The sequence below is a fragment of the Scardinius erythrophthalmus genome (genome assembly GCF_964197995.2).
Source record: "Scardinius erythrophthalmus genome assembly, chromosome: 22".
Classification (NCBI taxonomy): domain Eukaryota; kingdom Metazoa; phylum Chordata; class Actinopteri; order Cypriniformes; family Leuciscidae; genus Scardinius; species Scardinius erythrophthalmus.
Window position 1 is genome coordinate 30,040,025 of NC_138242.1, and position 12,016 is coordinate 30,052,040.

Genomic DNA, 12,016 nt, shown 5'->3' on the forward strand with positions numbered 1-12,016 from the left:
ATAGCACAACCAGAGTCTGTAAATGTGCTGGCCATCATTACGGCTCTGATTCTGATGGTTCTCGGGGTGTTGATCGTGGTGCTGATCGCGCTGAAGTGCAGAAAACATGGAGGATTCAGTTTTCAGGCGACTGACAGGTGGACAGGTGGAGACTTTGATCAAATCCAATTCACCAATTTACCACATGCTGGACAAGGACAAGGCTGAGGTGGGTTACGAGGCAGGAGGCGTTGTACCACACAATGGGACCTGGAGAATAATGATGGGTCGGTCATGACGGTCATTTGGAATGAATCTTTAATATGACTCAGAACAGAGAGTTATTTGTTTATTTTGTGTTGACCGTGCATGCGCTGTACAGGAAACAGAAATTATTAGTTCACTTCTCGAGTCTTCGTGTTCGGGTTAGGTTTGTTTGTTCACATTATGTCACGTGATGAACAAACGACTCGAACCTCGGAAGATGAGCTAATCAATTCTGAATCCGGAAGACTGCAAAGCTCAGTTTATGGGGATGTCATGTGATGAACTAACGGCTCAGATCGGGAGGTGAGGTAAACTAACAGACTGCATAGCTTGAAGACCCAGATAAGCAATGAATGAATCATTTCTGTTTCTCATAATTTGGCCTTGGCCTTGCATTGCAGTTTTTTTCTTATTCTAAATGTGATTAACATTTGATGTGTTTGAACCATAGAAAGAACCATAAAGCATCATAACAGCAGTTCATATTCACTCATGCACCATATTCAAAGTCTCAGGCTTGACAGCTCAAATCAACGTTCACTTTCATCATAATTGCAATGATATTTCCGATATGTATAAGGGGTTTACAAACTATACAAATTAAATATATGAATACAATTTATTGATTAAATTATTACAATTTTATGTATACAGCATGGTAGGAATTGATTTATGCTGATTTAAATTATGAATTTTATTTTTTAAAAATAGAATAAATTAATCAAAAAAATATATATTAACAATATATTTGTACTATTTTTAGAAAATATAGCCTATATATTTTTATTTTTATTTTTTATTTTTTTCATTTTCTTATACGCAAAATTGAGGTTCTGTGTTTGTGTGTGTGTGTGTGTGTGTGTATTGTGATATTTAAACTAGAATTTGTGAGAGAGAGAGAAAAGACAGAATTGTGAGTTTATATCACACAATTCTGAGAAAAGTGTTAGAATTATGAGACAAAAGGTCACAAATACCTTTTTTTATCTTTATAGATAATTGAATACAGGGATAGGCCTACGCGACCCCCAAATTTAAATTGTCACATAATTTACTCACCATCATACTGTCTCAGTTGTATGACTTGCTTTCTTCAGATTAACATGAATATTTTTAGAAAAACAATCCATCATGAGTAACGTTAGGCTACATAATAGCAACGTTACTGGTCCAAAACCAGACCAAGTGAACACGACAGTAATCCAAACGATAGCAGCTGGTGATGAATCAATGTCTTCTGAAGCTAAATTATAGGTGTGTGAGAGAAAAATATGAATATTTAAACTTTTAAACTCATATTTTGACTAAAAATCACAGCTTCCAGCCAACTGTCACAACGTTTATTACGCTTGAGAAATTCTCGCGAGAAGTGCCGTGAAGTCACAGCGGACCGTTACTTCTCGCGCGTGTTTCTTCGTTATATCTAGGCAAAAAATCATGAGAGAATTTTCTTTTTGGGGGTGGGCTATGTAATATAATTAAGGTTACAATAATAGCCTACTATGAAATAATACAATTTAAACAAAGAAGTGTCACCTGGCGGGGATACATGAAGATGCTCTGGAGAGTGAACGTGACTTTCAATTTCCACCTCCAAAAGCTCAAAAGTGTGTACCGGTGTCGTGTTTCAGAAGATCCCAGACAATCCGCTGCAAACTTAGAGATCTGACTCCATTCCGATCAGAAAAGAAACCTTACATCAAATTCCCTTTGCTTGCCCTTTGCTTCAGACTCAATCTACAGTGAGTTTGGTCCAGATGTTAGTGGTGAAGAAATAAGGCACTTCACCTTTAAAGAAAGAGTCTGATACTAGGCTAAGTAAAGAAAGAAATTAGAACATAAGCATAACACAGCAAACAAGTAAGATTACAGTTACAGATCCACATTCACAGTTTTAGAAATTTTCTTGCAGTTATGAGGATTCAGAGGTTGATACAAATGTAGGCTACTATAACAGGAAAAAGAAAGTTAGTTTTGTGCAATAAAACTGAAGGATTGAAACCTAAAGGCTATAAATGTAAATACTATTAGCATCACGCATTAATAAGCATCAAACCCACACAAGGCTATAGATTGACCAGGCAATTACACTCACACATAATTACACAGAATCAGTTATTGTGAATATCTGCGTAATAGTTATTGATTGTACAGCTATTATAGTTTATATGTGGGGCTGAAGAGCATTAACGCATCATTAGCAAATGTACTTATTTCTGAGTTTTTTATAATTACACTGGTTTAACAATAGATTTATTATATAAGCAATGATATTTCAAGTAATGTCATTCTCAGCCTCATTCAGCATCATGTAAATGTATTTGGACTCTTGTCTATTTGGAGTATTTCATTCTTTCATTGTTAGATCTTAATTATAGTTATTGTGTTTTTGTTAAATATTTTTATTCATGCACGTTGTTTTGTATTTTTTAAATGTAAGAACTTAAAAAACAATGCATTTTCTGTTTGTTTAATTAAAGATGTATATCAAAATGACCACAGCTGTATAACTGCATGTCGCAATAAACTTTCATTGCAATGCAACTGTAGTTCAGTGTATCTCCACTAAACGGCAAACTGGTGCCCAGCATCAAATTCAGGTTTGTTTGTTTGTTTCAACCACAAGAGGTCACTGCAGGATTGAGTTGGTTTTCACTCACTGGTTAGTCATTTTGCTTTTGTCAGTGATTATACAGTTTAATCATGTTCCTTGTATAGTATATTTTGTAATTCTGAGTGTTCAGATTGTATAAATTAAGTTGTGGTTTGTTTTCTCTAGTGAAACCTGAGACGGATACATTGCTTTTTCCTGAATACTTGCTGACGTCTGCATCTTTAATTTGACCATCATTTATGGATCTTAGAAACTGATCCCTTCATAACTCCACTTCTGATGCATTATCACAACAATAATACACCAGATATTATAAATGTGAATCCCAAATGCAGATTAAGAACTCCACGAATACCTACTACTCTAAAAATAGGCCTACACACACACAAACAAATATTATTTTAAGTATCTAGTTAACTATCAAACCTAGAGATTGGCATGGTTTTATTTCAGTTAGCCTAATAGCTGGTTTGATTTGCATTGAGAGATGATCTTATGGAAAGTACTCCATGCCAATCTCTAGGTATGGTGAAGGCTATGTGATGTGGGGCTATTTGAAAGGTCCCGTATTATGCCCCTTTTCACAAGATGTAAAATAAGTCTCTGATGTCCCCAGAGTGTGTATGTGAAGTTTCAGCTCAAAATACCCAACAGATAATTTTTTACAGCATGTTTAAATTGTCATTTTTTGGGTCACAGAAAAACGCGCTGTTTTAGTGTGTGCCCTTTAAATGCAAATGAGGTGCTGCTGGACGACCCAGGGGGCGGAGCTTCATGAGCTCGCGCTTAGTCTGTCAGGACAATTTCATCTCACGGAATGATGATAATATCAGAAACTCTCAGTAACGGTGTTCAGTTCGAGTCGGACAATAATGCCTACAGAGTCAGAGTGCTGTATAGAGATGAAACAGGTATGGTTTAGTAGTTTAATTACGGTTATTATAACGTATTTGTCATCTGCTTGTATGTATCCATTATTTATTAATAGCCTACAAGTTTGCTGTCTGAATGATGATCAAACATATACTGATGAGTTTAATAAAGTTTATTGTACATAACACAAAAGATGAAGCATCAGTTTTACTTCAGAAAATCACCGTAAGACCTGAGTAAACACAGTAAGTTATTAGAAGTGCGCAAGTACATAAACGAATTTCGGTAGAGTTGAGGGAGCATTCCTGTGGGCAGAGGTTAGTCAAAAAACGGTTCTAGTGACGTCATTAAAGAAGGAAGTAGAGGGATGTAGTCCAAACGAGCCGTTCACTGTAGTCGACTTCTGTTAAATATAATATCTCGCTTGGCATTGAACTTTGAGCTTTATAATTTTACAGATATTATTTATGCTCTAACAGCAACATTACACACTAACTAAAGTTTGAAACATGGTATCACGAAGAACGGGACCTTTAATTCCAAAGGCCAAGGGAACTTTATCAGGATGCATAGTATCCTGGATCTATGAAGTAACTGGCCTTTAAAAATAAAAATCTGCCTGCCTCTATGGGAATATAACATAGGGGTGTCCAAACTTATGCACCCTGTATTTTAAGGAAGAACATTTATTTATTTACGATACATTATTCATTCACAAAGAAAATTGGTGTCCTTAAAGGTTGGATTTTTCCTAATTTTTTTAATTAAGGCATTAAGTTCAATTTCCAAAAGATGATTTTTTATTCCTCTTTTTAGTCCACTTTAGCATGGGTGTCTAAACTTATGCATAGCACTGTATATGAGCCTGATTTCAACACCGGGGAAATAAAAAAAATAACCCAACGTTTTTTTACTGTGTAAGTAATCTAGGAGCTTTATAGTTTTTTTTACAGCGGATGGCATTGGAAACACGGCAAGTCCATCCCTCACAGCCTCTTTCATACCTGTCATTTATGTAATAGCGCTGCTCTGAATAAGGTCTATAGTGTGCTCCAAAACAATAGGCTCCTTTGAGATGCGCTCAGCCGAGGGCTATTGGAGATATAGCAGCTGCAGTGAGAGGAGGAATGAAAAAAGCGCAGACAAGTCGGACAGTACTCTCTTCTAGAATTGAAGTTCTGTTGCTTTTGTATGAAAATAAAAACAATGCGCAAGATACCAAAGGTGTAATGTTTTGACTGACTATTGCAATAGTGAGGTTCCTTTAAGAGGCTAAAAGCCTGTGGAGGGCGTTCCTGTTTTGGGGTGAATATGTGTTTTTTTGCCAGAGTGTTTTCTGGGGCTGGCCGAGCTAGATGTGTGTTCTGCCTTGAGTTCAGTAAAGATTCACAAAGTTACGAACGACTCCGCATGTTATTCAAGTATCTTACAAAAGGTAGGCTGCTAGTTGTTTAATTCCATTCGAAGGACTTGTTTATCAATCATTTTTGCTTTAATACAGACATGTTTTTATATGTTTTTAGAAATATGAAAACAGTCACATATCCCATAGAGAGATAGAACTGTCAGACAGATTAGGAATATTCACTCATAATTTATACACATAAAAACATGATATCAGAGTTTTAAAATCAAACATTTTAAAAACAGAACAATAGCCTACATCACAGTTGTTTAAACCAATGAGCATTAAGCTGTGTCATCAGCCAGTCATTTCCCATCGTGCTTTTGATCAGCGTTTATATACTCTCTATGTTGATCAGTGCAGTCGTGGAGAAAAACTTCGAACTTTATCTGAAAACATCTGGGGCACGTTCAAGTGCGCAACGTTTTGCTACGATTTCCGAGTTGAACGTCATGTTGCTTTGAGATACGTCTTCTTTTGTTTGGTGGGTGTGTCAGAACTGCAGTCCAATCAGCAGCAACATATAAAGCACGCGGTATTAAAGGGATAGTTCACCCAAAAATGAAAATTCTGTCAGTAATTACTCACCCTCATGTTGTTCCAACCCCGTAAGACCTTCGTTCATCTTCGGAACACAAATTAAGATATTTTTGATTAAATCTGAGCGCTGTCTGTCTCACTCCTCCATAGGCTTCTAAGGGACTGAAACTTGCTGGCCCAGAAAAGTTATTAAAGAGATCGTTGATATAGTCCAAGTGACTACAGTGGCTCAATCTTAAGTTTATAAAGCGACAAGAATACTTTTTGTGCGCTAAAACAAACAAAAATAACGACTTTATTCCACTTTTCATTTCCTTCTCTCTGGGCGTCGAGTCTTTTCGCGTAGTGTTTAAGCGTAGCGCGTCTGTTGCACGTCACCACGTATCACACACATGACCAGCGTCGGCCAACAGTGAGCCTACGTGGTGATGTCATAATCTTAATTTGAAGGAATTGTGTTTTTGGACTGTTTTGAATTTGTAAACACCTTAAATATAACTACCTATTGTATTATTTTTGTTTGGTTATTGTTGAAGTCCACTTCCCCATATTTCTCTTTCTGACAGACGGACAGCGTGGCTCGGCTCGGCTGATGGACATGAGGTCTCTGCTGACACTGTCAGGTAAAAACACAAGAGCTTATGCAGCATCATCTTATTGTCTGATTCTGTGTAATGGGTTTCTGATTCTGATTATATTTGCTACATTCATGTTGAATTTTAAATCAAACCAACCAGTTTGCAGTTTTCCTGCAACAGAACAGGCAAATGGTTTAATAAGCTTTGTTTGTCTGGCTAATTGACATTAAATGATGATAAATGTTGATTTTTTTTCCAAATAATTAGCCAATTTTATTGCAGATTTCACAGATATATTAATTATATTACTAATATGATCATTTTGTTACACAGATTTGCATTTCACTGCCAATTTTATTTTTTTTAAGATTTATTTTCAAATAGTTTTCCAATATTTTGAACAATTTATGATGCACAATATCAGCACAGCCAGGGCCGCATTAACAATAGGGTTTGCGGGGCCAAAGCCCCAGGACCCGAACCAGGAGGGGGTCTGTGATTGGCTGTGGAGTAGACTGGCCATCGGGAGCACCTGAACCTTTCCCAGTGGGCCAATTGCCAATACCCCACTCTTGAGTCATGATTCACCCGAAACTGACTGGTTGCCGCCGTCTCATTTCAATGTCAATGAAGCTGCAAATTAAAATTAAAGATGTAGTTTCTTAGTGCAGAAATAATCTGATTTATCTTTTTATGTCACAGTGTTGTTGGCTCTCATAAGAGAAGACAAGGGAGAAAAACCAGCAGGTAAATACACACATTTTCATTGTGCACAAGATCAGAGGAGCTAAAAAAAAGAGATACTATCAAATCTATTATAAAGCACAGCATTAAGAAAAAACAATGCAGATCTGCAGAACTTTGGTGCAGGAAACCTCATCATTTCACCCAACCAGCATATTGATGTTTCTAGTGTCAGTAAGTACCTCACTGAGGGTCATTTATAATGAACATCCAACCTTGTCCAAAGTAATACCTGTCATTCTTAAATTTCTTAGTTTAGTTTAGTTTATTTGAGCTGTTCACAATCATGTTTGCTACAGAAGTCATAAACTTACACAGTAATGGAAGCTCAAAAGAAGTAGGCTGAAGCAAGAAAGCTTATAAACAACCTTGTATAAAGAACATCATGGCCTGATGGATCCAGACCAAAAATGTATTTACATCTCGATTGAAAAGAAAGTTGTGGTGTTATTTCAATCAAGAGGTCATCAAGATCTTGTGTTGTCAATGCAAGAGTCCAGCACTCTGTAAAGTCTCCTCCAGCACATCCCAAACACTTTCAATGAATTTAAGCTCTGGATTCATGTGAGAAAATGATTTTCACAACCATTCTTTCACAATCTGAGGCTGATGAATCTGGACATTGTCATCCTGGAATATGAACATGATGTTCTTCATACATGATTGTTTCAGAAATGAAAAGCTACACACTCCATCAAATAGAGTTAGCAGAACTGTTGCCAAATATATAACATGCTAGAAACATAATATTCACTGCAATAATGATCCAATCATAGACTCTTAAGCTTTTGCTTATCTAAATCCAAACAGTGACTTTTTTTGATGGGCAGTGCATTTTACTATAGTAAAGTAGTCAGACAACCTGGCGTTACAGAAGACGTGTCTCTTATGTGTCTGTATTCTTTCTCTCAGTGTCTCTCCTGCCGAGGTTCCCAGATGTGTTTGCTGGAGATGACGTCACTCTGATCTGTAAAGGAGGGGGTGAACAACAGATAAAATGGTTCATTAATGGAGTTCCACACTCACATCAGGGTTCTTCAATGCTTCTTACAACAGTGACATCAAAAAACAATGGGATATACGAATGTGAGCGGGGCGGATCGAAGAGCGACCCATACACACTCACTGTCGAAGGTATGAACACCATCCTAAATAACTCTAAACGTTCCCTCATGATCATCTGTTCCTCATCATCTCTCTCTCTCCCAGAGCTAGAGCCTCACGCTCAGCTCTCTCCATCTATAGGTGGCGCTGTGATGCCCAAAGGTGAAGGAAGAAACCTGATGTTGCATGTGGACGATGATGCGTATGGCTGGAAGTGTTTTGTGTTGCGGGGAGAGAGCGGCTTCAGGCTAAACCCCGATGTTAAGAGGGACAAGACGGCCGTTATATATGCAGAATTGAACGAAGCAAAAAGAGCCACTTTCTGGTGCAAGAACGGTACACAACGAAGCAATGCTGTGACGCTGAAAATGACAGGTGACTCCTTCCTCATTTCCCTGTTGTATTTCAGATCCCCTGTGTAGTTAAAGGGAAATACAAAAATACTAATTCTGTCATTATTTACTCACTTTTATATAGTTCCATGATTTGTAGATTATCTGCGTCCATGCAATTCAATTCAATTTAAAAACAACACTGGATCTCACTGACTTTCCTAGAATTTTTTTTCTGACCACAAGCTAGTTCCCATCAGTCGTACATGCTCTTGAACATGTTAAGCAAGTGATGTTAGAGTATATTGAATTTTCACAATAATTAAATATGAATGTAATAGTCAACCATGTTCTCTGGTTTAGATTAAGGATTTCTGACTCCTTGAATCAGGTCCTCCTCCTTCCATAAAGAGCCATGGGACTAAACTGGAGAGCAAATGGAAACTGATTCTCAGATGTTGAGGAAAAGACACCTCACATCTGTCACCTCTGTAGTTGCAGGGCGAATCTCAACAATAGCTCAAACTGTGCTCAGACTTGTCAAAATATCAGTCAAAAAAGTCTATAAAAGTCAGATCTCAATATAAAGTCTAACACTTCTCCAAGATCAGGGTTTATTCGTCTATCCTCCTACTGTATGGCAACTATTGACTAACAAAGACAAAGTAGATCATTATAGATTAAATTCCCAAAATTCCAAGATTCATTTTTTCCAGTGCTGACATTTCCTGTTGAATCCCTTTTTCTTAAACAGCCAATAGCCTGTAAATTATGTCAGTAACACTATGATTTACTGCTTGGTTGCATGAGGGTCTCTTATTCTAGAGAGCATTTGATTGGACAGAAATTTGAATACACCTGTTAGGGCAACAGTATATGAATTCAAAGTCATCTTCAATATGATGTGATCTTTAAATGAAGTATCAGGCTCGTGCAGCAGTAGATGATGGATGTCTGACCTGTGTCGCTGTGTGTCTGTGTGTCTCAGAGCTCAAGGTGATGTTGGACCCTCCAGCCGCTCCTGCACGGTTGGGGGAGAGCGTGGCTCTCAGGTGTGCAGTCTGGGGTGGGAAAGCAGAAAAGGCTACATTCTATAAGGATAATGACTCAATCGCAGACACAACAGAAGACACATACATCATCACCAACGCCAAACAAGCCGATGCCGGACAGTACAGATGTCACGCCACCTACATCAGTGCAGACGCTGCCCGGCAGGAAGGAGATTCTGATGCCCAGGAGTTAAAAGTTATAGGTAAACATTACAATAACTGCCTCACCTCTCCCCTTCATTTATACACAACCACTACTAGATAGTACTAGAACTACAAAGTATTTTTTGGACATGGTACCATGGCATTCCTGAATACTGTATATTTAAGAGTGCCATGTGGTACTATATAATAATAATAATAATAAAAAGAAGGATTACATTAATAATAATAACAATAATGCTAATATAAATAAATAACAATATTTTAAGCCATATTTATATATAATAATACTTTACACTAAGTTTGCAGTACAAATGAGATATGTATGAATATATCAGTTATATATTAATTATTACAAAACATTACTACTAATAATAATTGTAATGATTAGAGAAAAAAAAGCAAGCACACCGCTTCACCAGTAGCCTATCGTCTGATTCATGAACAAATGACTCTTATGAGTCAACTCTTTTAGTGAATCAGTCAGAACGACTCACACGTTATCGGTTCGAATTAGTCTAACGAATTACTCACTGAATCTGTCAGAGCGGTTTCATTTATACATTTGTCAGATGCTTTTATCCTTATCAGGATACGCATTCACTGGGAGTTTAACCCATGACCTTAGCTAACGTTAAGTCACTATCCTACGAGCTGAGTTACAGAAACAACCACTGAATCAATTATTTTGTAAGTCATATCTGTGTGTGGTTCAGGTGGGCCTCCTGCTGCTACTGTGGACTCAACGTCTCCTAACAGTCTGGAGTGTTCCTGCAGAGACTGTCCTGCCGACTGCACGTCCTATTACTGGTATCACACACTCGTTAATGACACGCGCCTAAGACTGCCTGAAAATACACACATTATTACCGTGAAGGAAGGAGGACTGTACAGCTGCCGGAGGGTGTGTGGGAAAGGTTTCTCCCGTTTCAGCAACGTTTTCAGCTACACAGGTACCTAAACACACACACAAACACACACACACACACACACACACACACACACACACACACACACACACACACACACTACTTAGACTTAATGTCCATAAGCCAGTGTTATTAATATTCTGTTATAGTTTTTATTAATATTTTGAATTAGTTTTGTTTCATATTTTCATTTCAATTTTAAAGTTTAATCATTTTGTTTTGTGTTTTTTTGTTTGTTTTTATTTACTTTTTAAAAAAAAAAAAGTAATTTTAGTGCTTCAACTGAAACTTCCCAGCAAACATTTGGACGTTTAATGACCGTTGAAAAGACATCTGTCCGACACGTCCCGCCATGGTTGAAAAATAGTTCCAAAATGAAAGTTGAACAGATGTCTTCAATGTCATCTGACCGTGAATTCCACGTCTCTTCTGCGCGTCCCTGGACGTCTAAATGCGTCGTCATCTCTGTGTTTAAATGTGTTGCTGCATAATTTAAGTGTATATATAAGCCTGCATATAAAATAATCACACGCCTATTGTGTAACATCGTGAAAGGCAATCAAGTCTTGGGGTTTACACATCTTGAAAAAGGTTCTAAAAAGGTCCAAAATTGGTCTAGTCAGACCTGAACGTCAATAAAACGTTTTAATCACGTGTACATCACAAACAAGAACACATTATTTGTGGACATAAGCAAAAAAGAAGCATGTTCTGATTTAGCACAACATTTTATTGATCTTGAACAGCCAAAATTTCTCTTTATTTTTTTCAATGCTTAACATTTTTAAAACTAAAATACCAATTACAAAATACTGAATTATTATATAAAGGGATAGTTCACCCAAAAATGAAACTTCTGTCATTTACTCACCCTCATGTTCCAAACCTGTATGAGTTTCTTTGTTCTGCTGAACACAAAAGAAGATATTTTGAAGAATGTTTGTAACCAAGCAAATAGAGCAACCATTGACTACCATTATTGGAGAAAAAATGATTATAGTAGTTAATGGGAAGCGACATCTGCTTGGTTACAAACATTCTTCCAAACATCTTTGTGTTTAGCATAACATAGAAAGGTATACAGGTTTGAAACATGAGGTTGAGTAAATTATGACATTTTCATTTTTGGGTGAACTATCCCTTAAACACATTGTTTGGCTCATTTTTTGTATCCACCACCCCCAGCTCTTCCTGGAGCGTGTTTCAGGTGTTCTGCCATTGCTGCATCAGTTTCAGAGTCTGTAGCATTTGGGCTCCACCTCTTCACAGCATCTAAGGGAAGAGAATATTGGTATTCAGAGGACATGTTTAGCAATTCTAAAATTACAAAATATTTTTAAAGCAGTTACTGAAAACATACATGTTCAAATCCAGCTAAACATTTCATTCTATTTCAGATAATTTAATTTCTGAAAGAAACTCTCAAAAGGCTACATT

At 37.1% G+C, this 12,016-nt stretch overlaps 1 protein-coding gene and 1 gene segment (V, D, J or C); one reads left to right on the forward strand and one right to left on the reverse strand.

The window, feature by feature from the left end:
* The window catches only part of LOC308682903 (Ig kappa chain V region 4135-like), a 1,009,768-nt gene that overhangs the window by 242,776 nt on the left and 754,976 nt on the right, over positions 1-12,016 (reverse strand).
* LOC308682797 (basement membrane-specific heparan sulfate proteoglycan core protein-like) overlaps positions 1-12,016 on the forward strand; it is a 31,215-nt gene that overhangs the window by 13,572 nt on the left and 5,627 nt on the right. For 4 of the 9 annotated variants that reach the window (XR_014029197.1, XR_014029198.1, XR_014029199.1 and 1 more), the window contains exons 8-11: positions 5-5,168; positions 6,245-6,301; positions 6,959-7,003; positions 7,913-7,949. Coding sequence is in view for 4 of the 9 variants with exons in the window: in XM_081352737.1 (XP_081208863.1) it covers positions 5,045-5,168; positions 6,245-6,301; positions 6,959-7,003; positions 7,913-8,134; positions 8,210-8,479; positions 9,425-9,691; positions 10,367-10,603 (1,222 nt within the window). In the remaining 5 variants the exon portion in view is untranslated. Of the gene's footprint in view, positions 1-4; positions 5,169-6,244; positions 6,302-6,958; positions 7,004-7,912; positions 8,135-8,209; positions 8,480-9,424; positions 9,692-10,366; positions 10,604-12,016 lie in introns of those variants that run through there. The other 5 variants (XM_081352737.1, XM_081352739.1, XM_081352740.1 and 2 more) reach the window with 5 other exon arrangements.